The sequence below is a fragment of the Trachinotus anak genome, unplaced genomic scaffold, assembly GCF_046630095.1.
Source record: "Trachinotus anak isolate AG129_WGS33_773 ecotype Australia unplaced genomic scaffold, CSIRO_AGI_Tana_v1 ptg000011l, whole genome shotgun sequence".
Lineage (NCBI taxonomy): Eukaryota > Metazoa > Chordata > Actinopteri > Carangiformes > Carangidae > Trachinotus > Trachinotus anak.
This window is the reverse complement of record NW_027273862.1, coordinates 10,336,843-10,362,383: the sequence shown is the minus strand read 5'-3', so window position 1 is coordinate 10,362,383 and position 25,541 is coordinate 10,336,843. Positions and strand designations below refer to the sequence as shown.

At 40.4% G+C, this 25,541-nt stretch overlaps 1 protein-coding gene across 1 annotated transcript in view; it reads left to right on the top strand.

Annotated features, from left to right (window-relative positions):
• The window catches only part of LOC139628370 (transmembrane protein 266-like), a 48,478-nt gene extending 24,927 nt beyond the window's left edge, over positions 1-23,551 (top strand). Inside the window, exons 4-11 of the mRNA XM_071490005.1 lie at positions 7,640-7,794; positions 9,731-9,804; positions 11,269-11,325; positions 11,757-11,895; positions 15,734-15,849; positions 17,551-17,746; positions 21,348-21,410; positions 21,898-23,551. Of these exons, the coding sequence (XP_071346106.1) occupies positions 7,640-7,794; positions 9,731-9,804; positions 11,269-11,325; positions 11,757-11,895; positions 15,734-15,849; positions 17,551-17,746; positions 21,348-21,410; positions 21,898-22,538 (1,441 nt within the window). The 3' untranslated portion in view covers positions 22,539-23,551. The remainder of the gene's footprint in view (positions 1-7,639; positions 7,795-9,730; positions 9,805-11,268; positions 11,326-11,756; positions 11,896-15,733; positions 15,850-17,550; positions 17,747-21,347; positions 21,411-21,897) is intronic.
• Positions 23,552-25,541: the final 1,990 nt, after the last annotated feature.

Here is a 25,541-nt window from a genome sequence, read left to right as displayed (position 1 = left end):
GGAATATTATTAAAAATGTGTTAAGAGTCAGATTTAAGGCTCTGGTTTTTGGCATTACAACTGTACATTATTAATGATCACATTGTTTTTTTGCCAAATGAAATTACTGAAATTACTGATCAGGTTGTAAAAACTAAAATCTGAATTCAGACTGACAGACAGTTTGCAGCTTTAGACACAGTTAGTGTAGTATCAGCCATCATTGCTGACATGACTTGGAATAAGAATAAGAAGCTGTTATGTAACTGCAACACATGAACAAATGAATCATTTGAATAAATAATATTCTTGCTTGACAATATTGTTAACATTAGAAGGTAAATACTGTGATCATAATTTATCTGTCATATTTCTTTTTTAGCTATTGACAGAGTCAAAGTTTCAAAAAACAAGAGCTGCTCCATCTTTGAGCAGAAGTCAGTCAGCTACCCAAGAGATTTAGATCTTGACTCCAAAGTCAGTCATATATTCTTTCGGTTGTGTTTCCCATGAAAATGCTGCAGGAGTTTGGGGGCTTGGCTCTTCCCTGCTGATGTGTTGTGATCAATGGTGCACAGGCATTGGTAATGGGGAACCTTTCAAATGTAAAATTAATTACCTGCAATCTGACAGCATCAGGGAAACTCAGCATGTATTTTATGCTTAGTTGGTACTCCCCCTTTTCCACGCTTGCTTTAGCATGAAGTATTGTGTGTGTGTGTGTGTGAGTTTGTGAGTGTGTGTACTGGTTGTCAAAATGTGGAGCCTGCTGGAGACACATATGTCTCTAGGGGAGGATGGGATGCTGCCTGTCTGGTGTCTGCTTCGTCATATTTGTTAGGTGAGACTGAATTTGCCATCAGCAGATTAAGCTTGAAAAGACACTTCTTTAGTAAAGAGAGGGACTAAATAATAGCCCTGACCTTAATTTATTATGTTATGTCAAATAAATGTGTGCAAAGTGTATTTCTTCAAATGGACTTGTATAGTTGCTGGTGATACACCAACATGCCAGAATAAGAGGTCAAGTAAAACAAAAAACTGGGAGAAGTAGAAATTCTAAGGACCTGTTCTCTATTGCTGTCCATTGCACTAAGGGTGAATAAATGTTTAAGCAATATCTCCCCTTCCACTCCAGTGGAGTACTTTATCTGATGAGACCATCAGGTGCTGTGAGTCTGACAGTCCCAGTGTTTGGTGGCTCACTTGACGTGCTGGTATCGATTACTTCCCCTGATTTAATCTCCCTCCTCTGTTTCCCTGTCCAGCTCCACTCAATCTCTGCAGCAGTGGGAAACACTGACAGCTATATCAACCTGCTCAATACACACTGGCAGCAGAAAGAATATACAGAAAGAGACAGGGTGGTGAGAGAAAACATCGATCACAATAGAAATATGGAGGGAGAGAAAATGAAGGAAGAACAGAAAGTCATTTGGTAAATCAGTATTAGGTTGTGAAAAATGTCAATGTGAAAATCTGTGGAGCCAAAACAAGTTTGAAAACAACCAGTTTGAGAGGTGACCTTGTCCACTGTGTGTGCTTGTCTACTAGTGACTTGGGCCAGGTGGTTCTGTCAGGCCGTCAGGGCCGAGTGGGTCAGAGAAACAACATTTGCTACTCTTCTCTTGCTTTAATAAGACTCATTAATATACTGCATGTGTCACCAGCAGTGTCTGACTGCGTCCCCTCTGGGCTGGGCTAGTTTTGGCATGACATGAAGTAAGGACACACACATTCACTGGATTTAGCCTGCATTTGTCTCTTGTAGCAAAGCTGAGTCTTCACACTGCCTGTGAACTCACATCCGCATATTCATCTCTGTGAGAGCGTGTGTGATGCACTGGCTCGTGCGGCGCATTTCGCCTGTAAAAAGAAGATGCATGATATTGATGCTGGGCAGATTATAACTCACAGGTTTATTGCCTTGTTGACTCATTTTAATATCCTCAGATGATAGATCTGATCTTGGCCAGGATGCTACCTTACTATGCACTATGAACAAGGGAGGCGCTGTTACTAGATGTTGGCTTAAAGGGAAGGTTTTGTTGTGGGATTGTACAATTTTCCTTTTTAACCACAGACAGACACACTAATGGAGGCCTTTTGCAAGTCTGTGTGGTCACTAAAGACATGCTGTATGTTGAGCAGGGGCGGCTCTACTGGGGTGGCATCGGGTGGCAGGTGGTACCCCTAAAAAAGACCTTCCACCCGAGCTACCACCCCAGTTTTGCACAGTCTAATTCAAAAATATATAAATGAAAAGTTGTGACTTGTTGGAGATTTGCAAGATTGAAACTCTGGTGTCAAAGGTCAAATGAATGCAGCAAGAGACGATGCTCCTCATAGACTTTATCTCCATGAAATAAGAGACAAACAAACAGCCTTGCCACAGTGTGGTGCGAGGAGCCTCAGAAGACACAGGGTTGGTAACAGACGGATTTCATCCAGCTGCCACTAGCTGTCCCTGCAGCGGGCAGGAGCTTCCTTCTTTTGCTCCCGGCCACGGCAGCTTTCTGTGCAGCCTCTCCCGGTCCCGTCTGCACACAACTGCTGATGGCTTTTTCCTGCTGAATGTGTGTGTGGAGTTGCCAACCCCCACTAGTAGAAACATAGTGCAGCCCCAGAAGGATAGTGGTGGGGTTGTTTTGTTGAAGAGTGTTTTGTTTAGTAATAGTCACTCGTGTTTGATTGTGTGAGGGACAGATTAAATGTGACTAAACCCAAATTGCCTGCAGCTACCAACATTTCTGAAACTGTTAATTCAGCAGATAAACATGCCCAAATTTCAGATCAGTCATGCAAGCGCAATATACAAAAACACCCAGTCGAAAAAGCACTAAAATCACTTGCTCCAAGCCCCAAACAAGAAGCCACGTTAGTCAGCAATGCAGTGACAGTTCATTCAAAGCTCAGTACCTGAGAGTTTGCACTTTCACCACATTTTCAAGTTGGAGCTCAGAGAAAAAGAACTTTTGCAGTTAAATCAGCATCACTGGATATCTTGGATATCTACTTAGGAGCCAGTTTAAACCCTTGAATAAAGCTTGCATTGACATCATTACTGATGACTTTGACTCTTATTTCAGAAATCTGTTGGGAAACAATGAGGGGCAGTGCAAGAGGGTGAAAGAGACAGTAAGTGAAAAACTATACACAGTCACTCAAACTTTCCATAACATTAAGAACCAGAATCAGAAAAAGCTTGAAATGATCCATGCAGTTAAACTGCTTTGTTACAACTGCACAACAAAGTAGATAAGTGAAAATGTAACTGTTTCAAGTCGTACATTAATAATGATGACTATTGAAAGAAAAACATAATAGTTAAGTCACTCTGAATCCTAAAAATAACATGTTAAAAAAACATAAATTAACGCATGTAATTAATGATATGTTATGGCCACATTTTAGGCTGAGTGATAGGTGTATGTGAAATTATTTGAAAAACTGTTGTGGCCACATTTTTCTTTAGTTTTTGAGTTAAAATATCTTCATTTGGGGGCTTTTCCAAGCAAATATTGATATATGTGATTGTTTGCAATTAGAACAGTAATAGGGAAACCCCCTTTCTTCACTAAGGATTAAAAGGAATAATATGATATTTTGGGAAATTCATTTATTCACTTTCCTGCCGAGACGTACATGAGAAGATCAATGCTACTATCTGTCTACATGCTAAATATGAAGATATGACTTAGCTTAGCATGACCACGTTTCCAAAACTGGAAACAGGGGGAAACAACTGCCTGGTTCTGTCCAATCGTAAGACAAAAAACACTACTGAGACAATATTGCTGGACTCTTGTTTAAACTTTACACTTTTTAGTTTAGTGTTAACAATTTTTCTGACAATACAAAGTAAAAGATTGCGTGGATCAAGGTTGTGGACACATGTAAACTGGAGGTTTCCTTAGTTATTAGTGAAATTATTATCTTTATAAACACACAGATGACAAAGTGTAATATATTTAGCCCCACAATTAATCTCCAAAGCATTTTAAAGGTGTGTTTACCTGCATGTCAGTGGAGATGCATCATAATCGAGATAAGCTAGGCCAATTTATAAATTGATATTCTTTCAAACTGTACTGAGAGACATTAAACAGGCATTTGAGTTTGTTTTATTAGTTTGTTTGTGGACTGAGCCGTAGCTACTGCTGAGGAACCTAAAATAATGGCTATGGCTCTATTATAGGAGTCCTTTTAAAGACTGTATTCAGGGATGTTCACTGTGATTGGCTGCACTCTGACATGACTCCTGGAGCTCTTAAAGCCTGATGAGACAGTACCCTTATAAAGTTTGTGAGTAGGGTATTTCACTTTTACCACTTCTTTTTACTACTCCCCCTCAAGGAGCTTTATTGTTCTGGTAATTTTTTCTTATTTTTTGCTTCCCTCCAGCCGTTGAATGAAGTGTGAAATCATTTGATATAAGATGCACTTTGATGGACTATCTAATCATATGGTGGAAGTCTGCTAAACCATAACCTCTGGAAATGGAGGTTGCTTGAACCAGTGAAATCTTTGGATGACTCAAATGCATGGAATTACCAGAGCACATTTTCTTTTGTGTAAAAAAAAAATACAAAAAACAAACAAATATTCCAAAAGTGCCCTGCAGTCTTACTTGCATTATCGGACTCAACAAGAAACTACAATTTCTGATACTGTTGAATATATTTCCACAGTATTACAGTATATTCCAATCATTACGTTTAAACATTAGATCTATAGGAAACTCTGTTGCGTGCTGCTGAGAGAAGCCATGAATGTGTAAAGGTTGGAGAAGGTTATTACTGGAGCTTGACTGGTGCAAATCCCCAGAGTCTCGTGGAAAAACTTGTGAATGAGTAACTCTCCTCACTGTCAAGGTGGCCTTCAGCAAGGCACCAACTTCCAACGGTGCTGGTGGAACAGTTCAGCAGCAGTCAGTGAATGTTTGAATGAAAAGCTGAAGGAGGTCACTCACTCACTCACTCACTCACTCACTCACTCACTCACTCACTCACTCACTCACTCACTGTTTAAGTCTCCCATTCCTTTTAATGCATTAGGGAAACAGTGAATGAAGTGTTGCCTGCAATGACCATTTTGTCGATTTACGCTTTGGCCAGATTCTCTTTGTGTTTGATCAAGCAAATTTTCACAACTGCTTCACATCTCATCCGTGGTGTTTGTGGCACATGAATGCCTTGGGGGAAATCAAGAATGTAATGTAGCAGCTTGTGTTTGCTTAAATTCTCGCTCCTCTAAGTTTGGTAACATATGCTGTGGGGAGTGATTGGCATGCATGAAAAATTTACTACCACAGATGTACTGTTGAGATGAATTTTGACAATATGTGATCTTCTAGTCTTTTTAGTTAAAAAGACTAGTGACCAGTGCCCAGTTGCTCATTGATACGGCTTCGTCAAGCATTTCATCAGTATGTCTCTTTTCTATTTTGCTCCAGATCTTCAGTGTAATTTGAGTTCAGATATTTAGACTGTTTGAGTTAACTCACCAACACTTACACTGGCTTAAGGGTATTCACATCAGTGGCATTAGATATATGACGTAGACCACTATTTTGTTTCTCGTAGACAAGGTGTGCAGGTGTCCTGGCATGTAGGCTGGTGCACAGGATGGTACGATACCTGGCGTCCGCAGAGTCTCGCCAAGACTCTGGTGGAGCAGATACTACACCATCTGGAGCTCGCCTACTTGCGCCACCCCACACAAAGCCAAGAAGATGATTGCTATCAGCATGATTACACCTTTATTAGATTAGCCTTGCATTGTTTACAGGATTGTGGCTCTGCCCGCTTCCAGCCTTGAACAAATACTTCCTTATTAGAAACCAGTGGGAGGGTGGTGTGATCAACTTGACAGCTGCTAAAAACTTATTACGACATAAATGTGTTACTGCGGGAGAAAATCATCAGGAGAATCTCACCAAAATGGTTCCACTCTGCTATACTGTGTCTTCAGTAATGGTCAGGTCAAAGCGCCACTTGAAATAAAAAAGACCCATGTGGCCTCTTCCAGTGACTGAGCAGGAGCAGATATGTCAGAAATGAGGAGGTGACACATAAGAAAAAGCCTCCCTCTGGGGGGTAGCTCTAACACAGCACTGAATCAACTACAGTAAATGCTTTAGGTCTATTTTGCACTCATGTGCTTGTAAAGGGAGCCAGCCAAGAAATCCCCCACCTCATATTATCCCACAGCATGTACTTTCCTGGAAGATTTTCCGGAGAAGGAAACTGGGATAGTTTGTCAAAAAAAACCTTATAATCTGTTAGACCTTTATTGTGGCTTAATCAGAATTCTTTGAGTTAATGATGGATGCTCATCCCATTGAAATGCAGCTCTCAACAGGAGCTATCTTCATCCAACAGTTTCAGTGAGACAGTGATGTGGTTTAATCAGCCGTAACTGGTATTAAAACAGATAAAATATTCAAATTCTTCCGTGATGAGTGCAGCATAATCAGTTTTGCAGCCACAGTGTGAAAATGGAGCCATTCTGCCACTGTTGCAGCTCGTGTTAGCGCCACGCCAAAGAATGAAGACATGATCAGAGGAGGGAAATGCTCTGCCAACGTCTGTCTCCTCCCTGCCAGTGCATGGGGCGAAGGGAAAGGTAGTGGGCAGAGCCAACTTTCCACTCCAGCTGGAGAGCTGGTGAGAGGCATTGTTTCTCTCAGCTCCTACTGTCAGCCCTTGTAGTAGCTGGTCTGTAAGAGTAGCCCACTATTTCAAAATAGCATTGAGCCACCTTGCCAAACACTTAAATGGCCTAAATGCTGGATTCTTTTACACTGCCTGGCAGGATGAAGCTTTTGTTCTTCTGCTTTTAAAAATATTCACCTACTATTTTCTCTTAAATATAAAGCATCTTTTCCAATAAAGGAATAAAATTGCCTCTTCTCTAATGTGCTTATTTAACTGAAAATACTGAATTAATCAGCGTTTTTATTAATATCTCACACTTGAACTGGTGTCTCAGGCCACTGATTTTGCTGAACATGAAAGCACCATCTTCTACAGTGACTCCCTTCATTGCCATGTAAAGAGGAGTCCATCAGTATTCCAGTCACACCTACAGCTGATGGTCGAGTCACTAGTTCACAGAGCTTCACTGTCCCTGTCTCTGTCAATGCTGTCTCTGACCACACATACCCTTTTGCTCTGGCCATCACCACCAAACTGTGCTTGTTGTTGGTTTTTTTTTTTTCACAGACATCACCTTTCATAAGTGTAAAATACCACCCTCTGTTGGCCATGTCAGGGAGTTCAAATATCTGCTCAGCCTTTCACTCAACAGTGTCAGTTTATGCATGTTGAGGAGTGATATAATTACTCACTGCAATTGTGCACCTCTTTGTTTAAAGGTAGTACTTTGATTCAAATAGCACATTTTCATTTGAGGCTATCAGAAAGTACGAGGATGTGCAGTGCATTGATGAACTATCTGGCGTAGTTGAGAAAAAAAGCTGAGTTACTGAGTTTAAGCCCATCTCACTTTTATGAGACATTACCTTTTTTTTGTTCGTTTATTGTTTTGTGTGTTAAGATCTTTAACACAAATGCAATAAAGGAATCTAAAAATACAAATCCATTTTATATACCGTATATATAAAACCTGCCTTATTCTTTGTGTTCTGTCTCCGTAGGTCCAACTGGCTGAAGCCATGCTGCGGTCATCGAGTGTCCCTGTGGCAGGTCTGTCTGCTCAGCGCTGGCTTCAACTGTATCCTGGTGGCCTGTGTCATCCTGGTGGTGCTTTTCCTGTCTTTGGAGCTGCTCATTGACACCAAACTCCTACAATGTAAATAAAGCCCACAGCTGCTTATTTATTTCTCCCATTTATCATTTACTTTTTTATCAAGGAGATGTTTGCTGAGCATGCAAATCCAGCAGTGCATCGTGTGAAGCCTGTAGACCACCTGGGAGGCATCCAGTGCAACACACAGCACACTGGAGCAGTGTGTGTGTTGGGGGGGGGGGGTGGTCTGTACTGTAGTGTCCTTGATCAGTAAACTGAATCTTTTGCTAACTCGACTGGTGCTGCTCCTGTGCTGTGACCGACACGTTGGTGGGGTCAGAATAAGAGAATTTCTTGTCCAAAATGAAAAATGTGTGTCTGCACTGGTATATTCCTAAACCAAATACCTTGTCATGGTCGACATGATGAGATATAAGGAAGGGCACTATTTACAGTACATTTACTCAAGTACTTTTGAAATATACTCATGTTTTTTTTGTTTTCATACATCACCCTTACTGCAGTTCAGAGGGAAATATTCTACTTTTTACTCCATTACATTTATTTTACAGCAACAGTTACAAATTATTTTCTGATTCTTTTTTTTTAATTAAAAAACTATAAACTATAAACATAATAATATACAATTCATTGTTAAATATTAAACTAGTGTTCCCAAACTCTCTGGCTTGTGATCTCCTAGAAAACAGCAGTGTTTACTCAGCATCTGTTGTCACATTTCAGATAATGAGTTTTCAGTGGCTCGACCAAAGAGACATTTTCCTCCAAAGCTTGTGCGATGGTTTTATTTAAAGAGCTTAAAGTACCTAATATTTCACACACACACACACACACACACACACACACACACACACACACAGACAGAAAAAGAGATTAGAGAAAATAAATTCACTTTTTATTGTCCATTAATAATATAATAACCACTTAATCAACAAGACATAATTACCTGACTGTATATAAAATAGATGAAATAGCTCTACCTTGACCAGCTACAACAGATGCTACTTACACACTGATGCATCAGTGTTAACAATCTAATAATGTCCATTATAATAATACCTCAGTCACAGGAGCACATTTACTGCAGAACCACTGCTGCTACTTTTGATTCTTTAAATGTATTTTGGTGATAGCTGTAAGTATTTTTAGATTATTTTTATGCTGTTGTATTGATACTTAAGTAAGGTTCTGAGTACTTTTTTCAACACTGGTCTTGTGTTCGCTGCCACACTCATGTGTATGCATTTAGTGTCCACTCTGTCCATCACTGCTGTGTGTAGTCCTGCCAGTCACAGAGGTGCTGGTGGAGCAGGATGGTGAATGGTTGTGATGGGGAGTGATGGAGAGAGGTGATAATGAAGCAAGTCTCTTGTCTATGGCAGCAGGCACACGTCCCCATCGATTACTGGCCTGTGTCCAGCTCTGATGATACCTGCATCTCACTGCAGGGACTGCAGGCCTCTACTCACTTCAGAGCTGTTGCATCCTAGTGCTTACAGTCCTGCAAGACAGGAGGAGTGGGCACTAGGGTGGGAGTGAGAGAAAGAATGCACAGAGAGATTGGTGGTGCCGGACATGGGTAAACACAGGTTGGCACTGGGGATTGATGGATGGACTCTGAGATATGGATAGACCTAAAAATGCTGATGGACAGAATGTTGAAGAGAAGAACAGTAAGGGCAGTGATATCGGTGAAACCTCAAAATGAATTCCAGTAGGAAAAAAGTGTTTCTTTCTGCTGATTGTACATTGTCTTAAAAACAGAAAATAAAGAGGTATATCTCCACAGGACCACAACCAAGACTGTAACCTACAGAGGCTAAAAAACGCTTAATTTTGAGTTTATTTTTTGGAATTGAAATTCATTTGCAGACTCACCTCAGAGATATAGGAACACCTTGATTTCTTGGATCATTTCTTGTGTGCCTCTCTTTCAAACTTTGCAGCTTAACATTTGTCCCGTTTCTTCTCTCAACAGTTTCCAACGCTTTTCAATTTGCCAGCATTATCCACTGGATCAGCCTTATCATCCTGTCCCTCTTCTTTTCAGAGGTAAGATGTGTGCATTGGGGTCAACAGAACCTTATTCTAGTGTCACCATTAATAATAATCTTCCTTGTCATTCTGGCGTTTTTCCATTTTCTTGTATGGTGTTATTCGGTCCCCAGAGTACTCCAGGCACCTTGAGCCCCAGGTGCCTGATATTTGAACTGACTGATTGCATTTCCTTTTAATGCATGATTGAATTCAACCAAACTAAACTTTCTTAAAGTGTTGATTATGTCCTGTGTCCAGGATTGCAAACCACGTACAGGCCTAAGGGAACTAGAGTAGGTGGCTGCCATTTAATTTCAATTATTGTCCATTATCCTCCAGTCTATCGTCTAGTCAGGATTTAGCTTTAGCCTCAGAAATGCTACCTCAAGGCAGGATGGCTCGAAAAATGTCTATCACTTGAACCATAATTGTAATTAGTCTTAATAAAATTCCCGCCATTGTTTGATAAAATAATGTCTTATCATCAGCCTGGAAATATGAAAAACAAAATGGAGAGGGGAGAATTTGGCCCACAGGCCTCCACTCCAGTGCAAACCAATTACCCTGACAGCCTCAGCCCCAACGCCCTAAACCAAACATTAATTACCAGTGAGCCAGCAGGAGCAATAATTACAGCTGAGCTTAATGAGCAGTGGGGATGGGGTTACGGTGATACGATCCATCCAAACACCTCGCCCACTGACATCATAGAACAAGAATCATCTGGGAATGGTGTTACATGCGGTAGATGGAGCTTATCACCAGGCGGGTCCAGCATTCGAACATGTGGGCGGAGTCCCTGCACTTCTCATTTTACGCCAGCACTGTTGTCCAACATGTGCTCCAGATGATGGATTAGCAGGACCACTCGTACATGACATCCCATGCTAATTGGAGTGTAAATCAATGGGCATGCTCAACAAAGATTCCCACAACCAACAGCATTCACAGAGCACAATGCGGAATTTGATAGGTGATCAGATTACAAGTGTTGTGCCTTTGTAGGTCAAAGATCAATATCAGGGAACAGATTTGCTACAGATATAGCTTTATCAAGGAGGATTGGTTTGCAGGACTAAATTAGCTATAAATACTTTAACGGGTGAAAGACTCTGTCTGTTTTTGAGATGTTTCTGTGATGTGTCAATATTGTGTGGTAACGTGTTTACTAATTTCTATCTGGAACATATTTAGCTTTAATAGAATATGTTTACTGTTTTTATTTTCAGCTAGCGTCAGATATAGCATTCTTGCATAGTTATTGTTTTACAGTATTCAGAAATAAAGGAGATATAAAGGAAAAACTGCATAGGCCCTCTCTCAGTTTTCAGTCTATCTTCACACATCTTGACAAAGGTTGTTAGATGTGATGACAACTCAAAAGACTGAGAATATCACAGGAGCTTTTTATATGTATCAGCACACTCTGTCACCTATCTATTTTAATGCTTTCATTTATCTCTCTCCTGTCTGTCTCAGACCGTCTTCAGAATTGTAGTGCTCGGGATCTGGGACTATATAGAAAACAAAGTCGAGGTTAGTGTGTGTTACTGTGTCTATTTCACATGTCAGATGATAGATTTTTTTTTTATTTGTCAGTATTGGAAAGTATGCTTGCCAAACGTTAGATGAGAAGATTGATACCACTCCCATGCATGTGTTGTAAATATGAAACTAAAACCAGCAGCTGCTTAATGTCACTTAGCACAAAGAGCTTGTTTTTACACAAAAGAAATAACTAACCAGCTTTTAGGGTGCTGGTAGGCAGATTTTGTTACCCTGGAATAGAGCCATTCTACCTGTTTCCAGTTTTTGTGCTAAGCTAAGCCAACAGACTGTTGGTAGTAGCTTCATCTTTGTTGTACAACTCCACAGAGTTGAGGTAAGGGCTGGAGGGTTGGGCAGGGTCCAAGCAAAATTTGCATGTTTGAATTTTGTTTGTGTGCTTGTGCGTATGACCCCCTCAGGTGTTTGATGGTGCCGTCATCGTGCTGTCCCTGGCCCCCATGGTGGCCTCCACGGTGGCCAATGGGCCCAGCAGCCCCTGGGATGCCATTAGCCTCATCATCACCCTGCGCATCTGGAGGGTCAAGAGGATCATTGATGGTGAGACAGGAAAAAACCTTGTGTCCATCAAGTCAACTTTTTCTTTTTTCCCAGTCAAGTCAACTTTATTTCTAGAGCACATTTAAACACAGCTGGAGCCGCCCACAGTGCTGTACAGAAGACATTAAAATAAATAGAAGTAAGTAAAACAAATGTATATAATAAGTAAAACACAAGGAAAGCATACTACATATACTGTATACACAACCATATAAACATACTAACAAAAACAGAAAACAACAAGGAGCAAATACACAATGGACTAAAAGGTTAGTGAGCCAAAAAGGCCAGTGAATAAAAACATGCCTTTAGCCAAGATTTAAAAATAGAGATGGAGGGAGCACATCTTATATCTAATGGTAACTGGTTCCATAATTTTGGAGCAGCAACTGCAAAGGCTCTGTCACCTTTTAGCTTTAGTCGTGACTGTGGGCCATGTAGGAGGAGTGAACTTTAAGATCTAAGATCTAGGAGCTGAGTGCCAATGGACAAGGTCTGTGATGTACGGTGGGGCCTGGCCATGAAAAGTAATCAGCAAGGTCTTAAATTGAATTGTAAACTGGAGCAGTGAAGAGAGGCTGGGCTGCTTTTTAGTGCCAGTCAACATCCTTGTGGCTGGAAATACCCCATCTTTCTCACTATAACTCGAAAGGATTACACAGCTGCATAAAAATCAGCTGGCCTTGAAAGAGCTAAATGACCCCGGTCTCTCCATGATTATACAAATTATTTACTATTCAGAGCAATATGGCTATTGATCATCCCTCAGAGTAAATTGCTGCCACTTTGCTACTCTAACTTCTATTGATTGTAAGGGGCTGGTTAAGTAGATTCAGAAAGGCTATAATGAATATAGTGGTTGTTCTCCCCTATGCTAATACAGACCGGTTCGATATCTGTTTGGAGGTCACCCTCACCACGGGCCTCTGACTGCATACAGGATCTGCAGCACACAGACCACAAAGGAACTCACTGTACAATTTGTTCATGTCCTAATAGACAGTGGACGAGAAAACAGCTCTTTTGTCTAATATTTCCTGTTAAAGCAATAGTTTGACATTTTAGGAAATATGCTTGTTTGCTTCCTGGAGGACAGACAGTTTGTTTTTGTATATACAGACAAGTCCTAAATAGAAACAGCTGATTTCAGTTCAGACTCTTAATCATACATGAGTTCATTGTTTTAAAGAATCAAATATATTGAACTATAAAAGACGCATCATCAGGACATGATTATCACTTCAGGAATAAATACAATATAGCTTTCGACATCACTGTGTGGTGAAACACTTTGAGCAGGAGAAGTGTGCTTCTTAACATGCTGCTGCAGTGTTAGTTTCCAGGGAATGAACTCGTGATTTTCCTCCGGCACACCTCGACCTGTTGGGTTTGATCTTTGTGAGTGATTGAGTTTTGTTGTTAGGCAGCCGGCAACACAATTGTTGGGGTGGGGGGTGGGGGGGTGGGGGATATCACTCAAACCAATAAATATACAGCTGAGGGACCAGCTCGGTTATCATAGCAGAAGGATTGAGTTCTTCACAGAATTAGCTTGACTTGTAAAGAGGCAATATTGGTGTTGGGCTGATGGGAGTGGAAATCCAGAGAACTAGAAAAACAAAGCTGAATTTATCAGCAGTGTGATATGTCAGATGGGAAATATCAACCTCTCAAACACTATCAGAAAATAAGTGGTCCAACAAGAAAAACAGAAAACAAAAAAACAAAACAATATATTTTCAGTGTATTTGAAAACAATTTGCTGCACAGTAAATTAGCCAAAGGGTTTGCTATTCTTGTAGGTTTACACAAACACAGTAAGGCTCTATAACTTTTATTAATTAATTAAATTAAATTGATTATTTTATTTCGTTATGAATGTCCTGGATGTCTTTCAATGTCTGCTTTGACTTCAGAACACAAATGTAGTCCCTCGCTTTGTTGCAGTGCCCATTACTTGTCTGAGTTGTAAGGATGAAAAGGTCTTGAGCAGAGCCAATGAAACTTTATATATGCTCCATATTAGATACCAGCTGGTGATATACAGTGAGAACACAGGGAGACAGGGGTTTTGTGTGTTGGTGTGTTGTGTGAGTGACTACACTGTTGTACGTGCTGTAACACATATAGAGTATAATCATAAAATTGACACAGTGTGCTGTGTGTACAGTTTAATAATGAACCTCTGCTCGAGCTACTGGGACTTGTCTGAATTCTGACTGGCCTGGTCCCATCTGATGTCCCCTCTTTTACGATGTGTTTATTCCAACATGACTATAAATAGGTATGAGGAGCATGTGGCGATGGCTCTGTGCTTTGCTCCCCCTCAGTGTTTCATTCTCATCTCAGTGTTTGGGCAGAAGCTGGTCGTTGAATCTTATAATATTTCAGATACGCAACCACAACAGCTACAGAGATACTGGAATAGGACTACTGATGATGCTTCACTCCTTTATGTTGCTCGTAGCAACAGTCCCCATCAGGGTGTGCAGCTTTACCACGTGTGATATCATGTGGCTGACTGACAAATGTGATGACAGAGGTGTGAGGGACTGATTGTCTGCCAACTGTGATGACAACAGGTATCCAAATTTACTCTCAGCATCCTTTTTTAGCTGCACCTTCGCATCAAGCTGCACAAAGTGTGTCATGTATAAATAAAACGTGCAGCGATATTGTAAGAGGCGGAGACACCGATTGATCAAGATGTGATTCAAGTGTTTGATGCATCAATTCCAGTGTGACTGCTCTTCTGATATTTTTGCACATTATGTTTTCTATATTTTACCAGGAGCTGTTTAATACATAAATCAGTTAAAGTGCACAAACAAACAAAACAACCAATAACTGCAGCTTTCAGTGGAAAAAAACAGAAAAGAAAAGGTGAGAGGAGGTCATGTCAGACACACTACTTGTCTATCACTGTAGGGTGAAGATTGTGTCTTCTGGTAATAACAAAATGAAACAAAACTATAGAACAGGAGGTTATCCATGTTGGTAAATAAAACAGCTTTGAGAATCATTTGAATGCAGCATACTGTGTCTTGATGTCCACAGTCTATCGGGAGCAGACTGGTTTAGCTCATTTGCAGTGGGTTTCAAAGTTTGTCACATACATCCAAAAGTTGTGCTACTCTAAGATGACACATGTGTTTTCTGTAAATTGGCTGTTGCTCAAAAATGCTTCTGGTCAGTGACACTTCATACAACTGCAACTGCAACTGCAACTGCCTTAAAATACCTTAAGTAACTAAAACAACTGTTTGCCCTTCAAAATTTTTTCTTTTAATGTCTTATTTTTATATTATAGATTTTCTCTTTCTACAAGGTTTTTTTTTCTGTTTCCAAAGTGGAAACACATATTCACATTTTATTTGTTTTGCTTTTGTATTGAGCCCTGTCCATCTTGTCTGTCAGCATAAATATGGTTTCAGGATGGTGACTTTACATCAAACAGATGTTGTGCATAGACCCCAGATGTCAACCCAGTGGAGACTTTTTGAAAGTGAAAGTGAAATAACATGTGATCTGCTGAAACACTGTGACATTTTGAAATCAGCATGCCCCTGAGATCTCTGTGCAACTTTTTCAGCACCTTGTTACATTCATTCAGTACGAGTATAATGTTACTAGTTTGCAGTAATTAATGAGATCTGAAAGATATCTATAGAGAAAAGGACTAATGGGCCACAAACACTGACCTTTGACCTTAATTTGACCTTTAACATAAGTATCATAAAGAGCTGTTTTTCAGGTCATTTAATCATGTAGTTTAGTGAAATAAGCAATTATCTTTTCAAATTCTCTGCATCTCTCTCTCCCTTCTCTTCTGTGTTAGCTTATGTGCTACAAGTCAAAGTTGAAATGGAACTGGAGATCCAGCAATGTGAGAAGACCAAGGCTGTGAGAGAGGAGCAGCTGGAGCGTCTCACTCAGATCTGCCAGGAACAGGCTGTGAGTACCAAAAAACCTTCAACTGGACCTCGTGGCCAGGCTGCATTTCCTCATATACTTGCACGAAATGAGTGCAAAAAGAGAACAGGATATAGGTCCTCATGCACAACACACATGCCAAACAACAGTCTTGATGTGGTTCTGCAGTTGACTAGAAGTTGTGCTTTTATCAATATTTTTGAAAAAATCTAGGTGTTTGTGAAATACAGGAAATAGCACATGGCTGGAAAGGGGGTAAGTGGATCAGGCTGTTGTTTCAGAGTCTTTCTATTGGTTTCTATTTTACATTTTTTGCCACTTTGGGAACTGTCCACGAACTCAGTTCTGTGTGATGGGTAAAAGCACTATGAAACTTTTACAGCCACATTTTAACCCAAGGACTGGGTGAATAATAAAAGTCAACTGGACAGAGCAGAACTTTAAAGTCAGCACAGGCGTATTCACACCTAGTTACTTCACACTTTTGTGTGTCACTAATAAAATTGTTCCAATTCAGTAGCAGAAGTTTGTCACTCACTGCTTTATATTCGATTTAAAGTTAATTTATGTTGCCATTTATATTATCATATTGCCATCTAATCCTTAAAAAACGAAATGAAACGAAACAAAACAAAAAACAAAAACAACTATCTGTAGATTTGTCGTGGTAAATGGTTTTCTACATTCACAGCCACATAAGAAACTGTCAGTTCATCTACCACCAGAGGAGGGCAGCAGGGACCCACAAACAGGTCCAGTCTTTCCAAACATTTCATCATGATTCCTCAGAGCACAGGCACTGATGACGATATCATGGGGGACAATACAGGCTACAATAAATTCATGCTACTAAGTTCAGGTCTGAGACCAGGCATAAATAATGAGTACATTAATAAATAAAAATTCTTGTTAATCAAATTGATTACTATTTTATTGTACACTTTAGGTGATACCTTATCCTGTGTGGGTTCATATATGACCTCAATATGACCTATATGGCTCATATGGCTCAAGGCCAAAAACCTTGAAATAAACATGGAGAGACATTATGACTACGCATAGGAAAAACATGCAGTAATATTGAAAATCAGTTTACCAGTAATTAACCTTGATGTTTTATAATTTGACCTGTTAATTCAAGAGATGAGATACACACAGTTTCAGCAATGGACAGGGGAGTTTTGTTTGTCTATGCTGAATATCACTGTGCTGTTTCTATGTAATGTATTTTCCTCCCAGAGGCTCTAGGATGAGAGGGGAAATGTTGCCAAGTGTTCAACTACCCTTTCATAACCATGACCTGCATAACTAAGAATCTGCACAGATAACATATTTTACTCTTCAGATTGTGTAAATCTAAAGTTATTGAGGTATAAATCTGTTTATTGTTCATTGCGTTGAAATTTATGCAAATCACTTCCTTCTCCTGCCTTTTTCCTTCGCCCCCTACTTGTCTCACCTTTTCACCTCATCATGTCTATTTGTCACTCCATCTTTCCTTGTTGACCCCCCCACCCCCTCCTTCCTTTTTTCCCCTCCTCTTGCGTCCCACCTATTTTTCCTTTACCTGTCCTCTGCACACTTCCGTCCATCTCTCTCTTCAAACTCCTCATTTGCCCTTTCTCTACTCCTGTTTTTACTTTTGCCTGTTCATTCACACTCCTAACTGCCTGCTTTTCTCTCTGTCTCTTTCACACACATGCACAACTCAACCATCTCCAGTTTGAGATCAGGCAGCTCAGGGCCCATCTGGCCCAGCAGGACCTAGACCTTGCAGCAGAACGTGAAGCAGCCATGCAGATCCACCACGTGTGGGGCAAACAGGGCAGGAGTTTTCAGGTTGTAGAAGGCTTGACTCCTGGGGAGTCTGATGATGAGGGTGGCCAGAGAAACCCCAGGGAGCACCACACCACTGCAGGTATAGTGTGGTTTCTAAAGCAGTGTTATTGTGCATTGTGTCGAAGGATGCTGGAAATGAAACTGTTATATCACATGGCAATTTCACAAAGGGACAATAGGCGGATTCAAGACAAAGCATATATCAGTGAAAATATGGATAATACATTACATGCCAGGTGCAGTGTTTGCTTGAGAAAGCAGCATGACAAACCAGGAGAGAGGTGCAGTATAAAGTATGTACATAATTATGTGGAACAAAAAGTCTTGAACAGTGTAACATCAGGTCAACCGGATGCCAGAGCAGTGTAGTGTTAATCTGAAGCAGTAGCCCTGGAGCATCTTCGAGGGCCAGGCTCTTAGCCCCTCTTGCTCACACACAACACCCATCTGACCGCAGGCGCTCTGGGATCAATATGAAGGGCAAAAAAGCTTTTAGGATCTGGTGAATCCTGAGGAAAACAAGCATGTTCTCCGACACTACGTCTGCCTGCACGGGCCTCTGTCATTCCCCAACTATCTCTCTCACTGCCCCCCTTGTGGTGAGGCCAGCCAAGCCAGCCCAGACCACTTGGGCTATTTCAGGTACAGAGTGCTCTGTGAATTGGACCTTGTTAGGAAGGAGTGGGCTTCTGTCAACATCTGTTCCCCTTCACCTGCAAACCACAATAGGGCACCAGGAGGTTCCACGGCAGCCACAAAATTACCCCAAGGGCATAGTGGGAAATCTGGCTCTCAAAAACAAGTGGGGCTTTTTGCAGAAACATGGTCACTGGGATGAGCCACAGGGTTTAAGGCGAGTCAGGTCAACTCAAATCAAGTCAAGTGTATTTGTATTGCCTGGTACTGGACAAAGTGTCTCAATGGGCTTCTCTCTGTCTCACCTGCAGAGAGCCATTGAACTCCTATCAAGTCAGTGGCCTTTCTGGTGACTATAATGACTGTCTCAGGAGATTAGTGGTTTTGTCACCTCAAAGTACCAAACCATGTAGATTTGAAGAACATCCAGGGACAATCAGTGTTAATCAATGAGCTGGTGGAGTTTTCTCTCAGGTGCTGAGAGAGGATTGTAGCAACAGAACACTCCTTCCACTTCTTGGTTGGGGGGAACCTTTCAAGTTACACCTCTGTATCTATCAAACTGTCTAAATAAAAGCCTTGCAAACATGATAGATATCTGCAAGGTTAGACATTAGATTACAAGTCTGCAGTCATGCTAACAGGTCTGTGAGGCTTTACTGGAGCAGTGTTTTGAGCTAAATGCTAATATAACATAATGACATGCTCACAAGGACAATGGTAACATGCTGATGTTTAGCAAGTATAATGTTAATCATGTTAATCATTAGCACTGAAGACAAAGTACATTTGAGCCTGATGGGGCAAGAACTGACTCATAAATGAAGTTCTGAAGAAACTGAAATTTTGAAATTAAAGTAGGTGCTTTTAAGATTAAGCGTATAGCATGAAAAATGTAGCTAATATATGACGTGCAAGGTACAGTGTATGAAGGAAGTGATATTTTGACCTGATGATGGCACCAGATGAAAAATCAGGGAGTCACCAGAGCTGTTAGGATTAATCTTCTGGTGCTTTAAATGTCTTTATAAAATTTTGTTCCCATCCATCCCAATAGTTGCAGACATGTTTCAGTCAGGATCAAGGTCAAAGACAGATGCACCAACAGGAATCCAAGAACGATGCCTCTGACATGGTTAAAAACTCTGTGTAGTACATACAGGATATACTGTTAATCTCCCAAACTATGGAGCCATTATGTTATCAAATCATTTAAAAAATCTAAAATAGTAATTATCTAGTTCTCATACTACTTCATCTTTGGTGCAGAACTAATACTTCACCCACCGAAATTATAGTTTACAATTGAACTAGAAGGACCTCAGCATGTCACCTCTCCTTTTCTGCATACAGATGACAGCCTGGTAACTTGACTGTCACAGAGTGAAGAAGAGAGTCTTTTATGTATGCTGGACAGCCCATTCTTTTTTCTTAAGACTCATGTGTTATTAATTGTGGAGTGATTGTCTCAGTCTTGTTTTAGTGAGTGCAATGCTTCCTCTCCAGGGGTGGCTCAGGGATTAATATTTTAGGCTGAAAAATAAATGAAATTACCCATCAGAGTCTGCAGCATGTCCCTTGGGAGGGGGGCTAGCACTCAGGGTACTCTGGGTTCGCACTCAGCCAGCGGACAGTGAGCTCAAGACCAATCAAGCGAACAGACGAGCAGAGCAGATCACAGCCAGTCACCACGCACACTGAGGCCTGCGAGACTGGAGGGATCAGAGGCTGAACAAAGAGCTCCAACTCGCCCTCATTCTCCCCCATTTCTCTCCTCCCTGAAACCAACCCCACCCTGTCCCAGTTTATTTCTGGTGCACTAGGGTGCAGCTAATGTGCAGCGCAACAGTGGGCGATCACCTATAAATCACCTGTGTCCTGGGGCAGAAGCCATCTCTGTCAATATTCTGTTGTAAACATAAGAGATATTTTCCATTTGGACTAGTCTGTGCTGTTAACATTGAAATGGATCAAAGTACCTGAAGAGAAGAAGGTGTTAAATTAGAGTCACCAAGTCAGTAATACTATATTTCACCCTAATTTGAATGGTCTCCTCCCGCTATCTAAGTACAATTTCTGTTGCATTCTCCACCCATACTATATGTAATAATATCCTTGTAAGTCCAAACAGTATTTGCTATATTTTTGTCTATTGTATGTATAATCCAGCATTTTAACAACCAGGCAGTGCAATATAAACTGTGAAAACAATACTAATTACAATGACAACATGCATATTTTGCACATTATTTGTGCAGTTTATAAAAGTAAGTGGATAGCAGGGCCTCCAAAACATTACAGTGCAGGACAGACAAGAGCAAATACAACAGCATTAATTTTGTGCTGTGGTTCAGTGAGTGTGTTATGCATAACATTTATTGTGTGGATGTGTTTGTCTTTGGTCATAGAGAGCTGGTGCAGAGGAAACAGAGGATTTAGAGCTGGAAGCAGCACGTTATAATCAGATTTTGAACAATTAGGAGAGATAATTAAGGGTCTGTAATGTGTGATAGAATAGCAGCTGCAGATAATTTTTTTTTTACATGAATGAGATGACTGAGATAATATTCAGTGAGAGAACTTATGGATGTAGCCAGAGGTTCAGTGAAGAATGACAGCATTAATGGACATAGGGCGCATACTTATTAAGTATTTCTTTGTAGCTATTTATATAAAGGAATAATGTAAACTGAATAATATGAATATCATTCTGTGGTTATTGTTAGAAATATAAATTCTTCAGATAGTCAGTCCATAATCTGACATTTACTACTTAGAGTAGTAGTAGCTAAGTAACAGTGGATGATGGTATGTTAACAAACCGTGGATACGTGTAGGGGACGGTGTCAGACACAAAATAGGAAATAAGCACAGAGGTGAGGGGTGGTTTTCAAATTAAAAAAGAGCCAGAATGTGAGAATATTTAAAAAAAAAAAAATCATCCAAACACAAATCAATATTTGTTGTAAGAACTTTGTTAGCTATAATTATAATAATAATACCCATCTCATCATTTTGTTCATATTTATTTATTTTTAACTCAGATCCAGTTGTGCATGATGACATGAACAACTACATCAGCCAATACTACAGTGAAGCAAGCAGTGGTAAGGGACTCCGAACACTATGAACAAGACATTAATATACACCACTTCATATACATATAAATACAATAATGTAAAGTAGCTACTCTTCGAGTGATTTTTAGATTCACTGAACAAAACCTCACTGGTTTTCGTCATACATTTGAGTGCATACAAAACCCAGAATCTGTTGTACCAGCCTTGCAGAAGATCTGATGAGAGGACATTTGCCAGACAAAACAAAATTCTTTTCTTATAATGGCCTATAATGTTTTTCATCACTCTAAATTTACTGTGACATTTAGTCTAAATTAGGAGATTTGTAGTAGTAAAATGTAGTAGTAAAATATTTTACCCCTTCTTACCCCAAAGACAACAATTCAGTCAAAGGTTATAAATTTTGTCCATCTGGCCTACCTTTCCCTTTCAGTGTGTTGTGTGTGAGATAAAGGGCTAATTTGTTTTATCTGTGTTGTCTGACTTTGTCTAAATGTATACAATATCTTTGAAGATGCTGGGGCCTCTGGCTTGGGCACTCGGATCATCACCATGGCAGCCATTGACGTTCACCTCCCCACCAATACAAATCCTGCACAGTCAAACCCGATGCTTGCTATGGAGCGGGTGGGCAGCGCTGTAAGTGACGCCTCCACCAGCATATTTGTGTCCAGTGGCAGCCTGACGGCCCGGCCCCACAGCCTGAGCAGCCACACCCCTGCTTCATCTATGACAGACTGCAGCAGCAGCACAGCTCAGGACCTCAGTCTGAGCTACAGCACTCATCGCTGCTGCCCTCCTTCCTTCTCAGGCCAAGACACCTGCAGGGACCCCAGCATGGTGGTGCAGGAACTACTCTCCTCCCTCTCTGAGGACTCCTGCCTTGCTCAAAAGGGCCTGGCAGTTGACCCTGTCAACCTTAAGCTTCCCAGCCCTACAGGCTCAGAAAAGGCCAGCCCCGAGCTGGACAACAGAATAAACATCTTCAACCGCAGGAACCAAGAGGAGAGGCGGGGCCGGGGAAGGGGTTGTGTGCTGCTGCAGACCAAGCCACTGATCCACCTGCAGGGCAGCACCACTGATCCATCCCTGGACGAGAAGTACCGGCTCCTGGGACCAGCTGACACACCTCTGGGGCACATGCCTGATACATAAACCACATTTACACAGAAACAGAAAGTTTTTTCTCTTTTTACTGCCACCATGTTTGGCATATATCTGACCTCTTGTGGCAGGTTAAACCTCTCGAGAGGGACCACATAAGATTTAAAAATTGGATTTTTCTGTTGCTATGTAAATCCAATTTTAGCCAATCCAGAGCAAGCTTGAGCCTTCGCTTCCAGCTAACACTGATGCTCCTTAACTTGATGTTTTCAGAAGTCAGTAGTAGAAATGACAATAACAACTCTTAGGCCCTTTGCCATACTGTCCAACCTCCCCTGTTCCTCTGAGATGGATTTTTAAATCAGAAATGTCCTGAAATAGCACAACAAAGACAATAACATCCCACTAACGGGGAGTCTAATGTGTTCTTGGACACATTTTTCATCAGGAATTCTCACTTTGAATAGGTCCCAAATGCACTGAACTTTACATGAATTAAAACCAGCAAGGGGCCATTCAAGCCTTTACTGAACAAAAACTTAAATGCTGAACAGTGTTGCAAACCACACACCGTTCTCTGCAGTTAAAAAGGAGTGGGGTTTTTTTTTTATTGAATTTTTCTTGTTATTCTGTTTCTTTTCATATGTATTATCAACTTTAAACATGAACCATGCCGTCTTTGTTCAAACAGCCACAGGGTACATAAGACTGGCGTATACATTCAAACAGGCAATTTTCCTTTTTTTTACCTTTGGCTTTCTGTCACCTTTTTCTTTGAAACCATTGAACATCCAACTTTACTGAATAGCAGTTTTGTTTTAGTAGGGTATATTTGTGTGGATGAAATGAAAAGGTAAGTGACTGGATTCTTCAAATAATACTGGATTGGAGTGCTTGTAGCATGAACCTTTAAAAGATACGTGCCCTAAATGGCAAGCAAATTCTTTGCACTTTAATGTTTACAGACACTTTTGTAAACTTGATATGGAGGAAGTTATTGCCAAATGCAGGTGTTGTCATTTGAATGAAAATAGCAAAAATAAAAGTTAGTATTTCCTTAACTGCTCCCAGTTTACTGACTTTTATTAACACGTCATTTTGTTTGATATAAAGTTTTACCAAAGATGGTGCAGCAGGATCAAACACACACTGGTCCGTGGTCTGGACGTGATCCAGTGAGGTGCGCTCGACAGGTTCTTAACAAATATGTTTGTTCTCTTGAGCTCATTGTTATACAGTGCACTGTACAACATTATTTCATCATCATCTCCTGATTTGCATATGATTCTGAAAAATTTAAATTATTTAAGGTTATTAACATCACAGGACCTGTCACAGCAACTGCTAATTGGTCAAGTCGTTGTAAGTGTGTCGTGAGAAGAATCAGCTCCCCCCTAATTACCCTCTCATATCATTAATTCAGAGGATAAACTGCTGTACCATTTTGTTGCTTGTCAAGTGTTTACAAGTATCCAGAGAATGTTTTAATTGTTAATAACTCTTAAGGCTGCAATTAATCTATCAACACAAGTGTTTTTAGTTTTGAGTATTACAAAGTTATTTTCCAGAGGAATTGTTTTCAACAGCCATGTTTATGTCATTTGTAAATCACCCTGTACTGTACATACATGGGACTAATGGGACTATTACATATACTGTTGTGATAAATAGAAGAAAACTATCAGTGTTATATAAGGATATCGGAATTCTGTCTGCAGCTTTTGGAGACACAAAACTGAACACTCATCCTGTGTTTCTGTCTTGACACTGAAACCGGCTGACAGTGACGATGACTGACTGTAAGGTTGACTCTGACCAATGATTGGAAACATTACATCAAATAACAAATTTTAACATGTTAGTGCAGCTCAAAAACTGTATCTCAATCCCACCTGTCAGCCTGAAATCTGTCAGTGTCCCTGTCTTTGTCAATGATGTTATAATTTCAATTTCTGGCAAGTGGCACAGTGGGTGTATTTACATTAATAAGGCACAGGACAACCCCTTCTCTCATTTATGGGTGTTGGAGCTGGGATGGGATGTGTCCATCTCAGACCTAATGAGTGGTGACGTATAGAGGGGATATTGAAAATCTGAAATAGAGAGGTTTATAAAAAAGGAAGCAGCATATGAAAGTCCTGAGAGGAGCTGTAAGACAAGAAAGTTAAACATATGCAGGCTATATAAATTGACTGTGCCTCCCTCAGCATATTCACACGTTGCATTCATCTCATATTGTGTCTAAACTACTCCAAACCACTCTAGGGATATCTGACTGTTTCCATCATAGCAACTCTTGTTTTAACTCTTGATAAACTAGGACACGTGAAACTTTAGAAGATTTTATTTGATAAAACGAGAATCACATTTGATCTGATTTATGATTATTGTTCTTGTGAAACAAGATCAACAGTAACCACGTGATCACCAAGCAATATGACTTTTGATCTGGTAACAGTATGGGTCCATTGTCTCAGTTCCCTGCTATACAACCATAATGAATAAGAGAGACATTAAAGCAAATGCAAACAATAGCTTTATCAAAAATGTACTTGCTCCTAATAGGAAGTTGTGGTTAATATTTAAATGAGCTAAATTCAAATTCCACTGATCATCACTTCCTCAACGGATGCGTCATCTCTGGAACACACTAAAAATAAATTAACATATAACAAAAACCTAGAATAAAGTTATTCCACATATGTATCAGGTATGCCAGCTGATACCAGCTCATTGGCATCAATTAGGCTGAACATAAAACCAAAAGGTTGTCATGGCAAACATTACATTGTTTGGAGTAACTCAAAAAAGACACCTCAAGCAAAACCAGTTTTTTATCGTCTGCAGCTCCAGCTAAGATGTTTTTGCTCATTTGAAATGAGCCAACATGTAAGTTGATAACCTGGATCTGCAGTCTGCTAGCAATTAGGCTACTAGACCCCATCACATCAATCTAGTTTCCAAAATCAACAATGCCTATTGCATGGAACAAGTAAATAAATAATGATCTGCTTGGCTCTCGACAGTCACAAAGGAATCCCGTTGAATATGGGT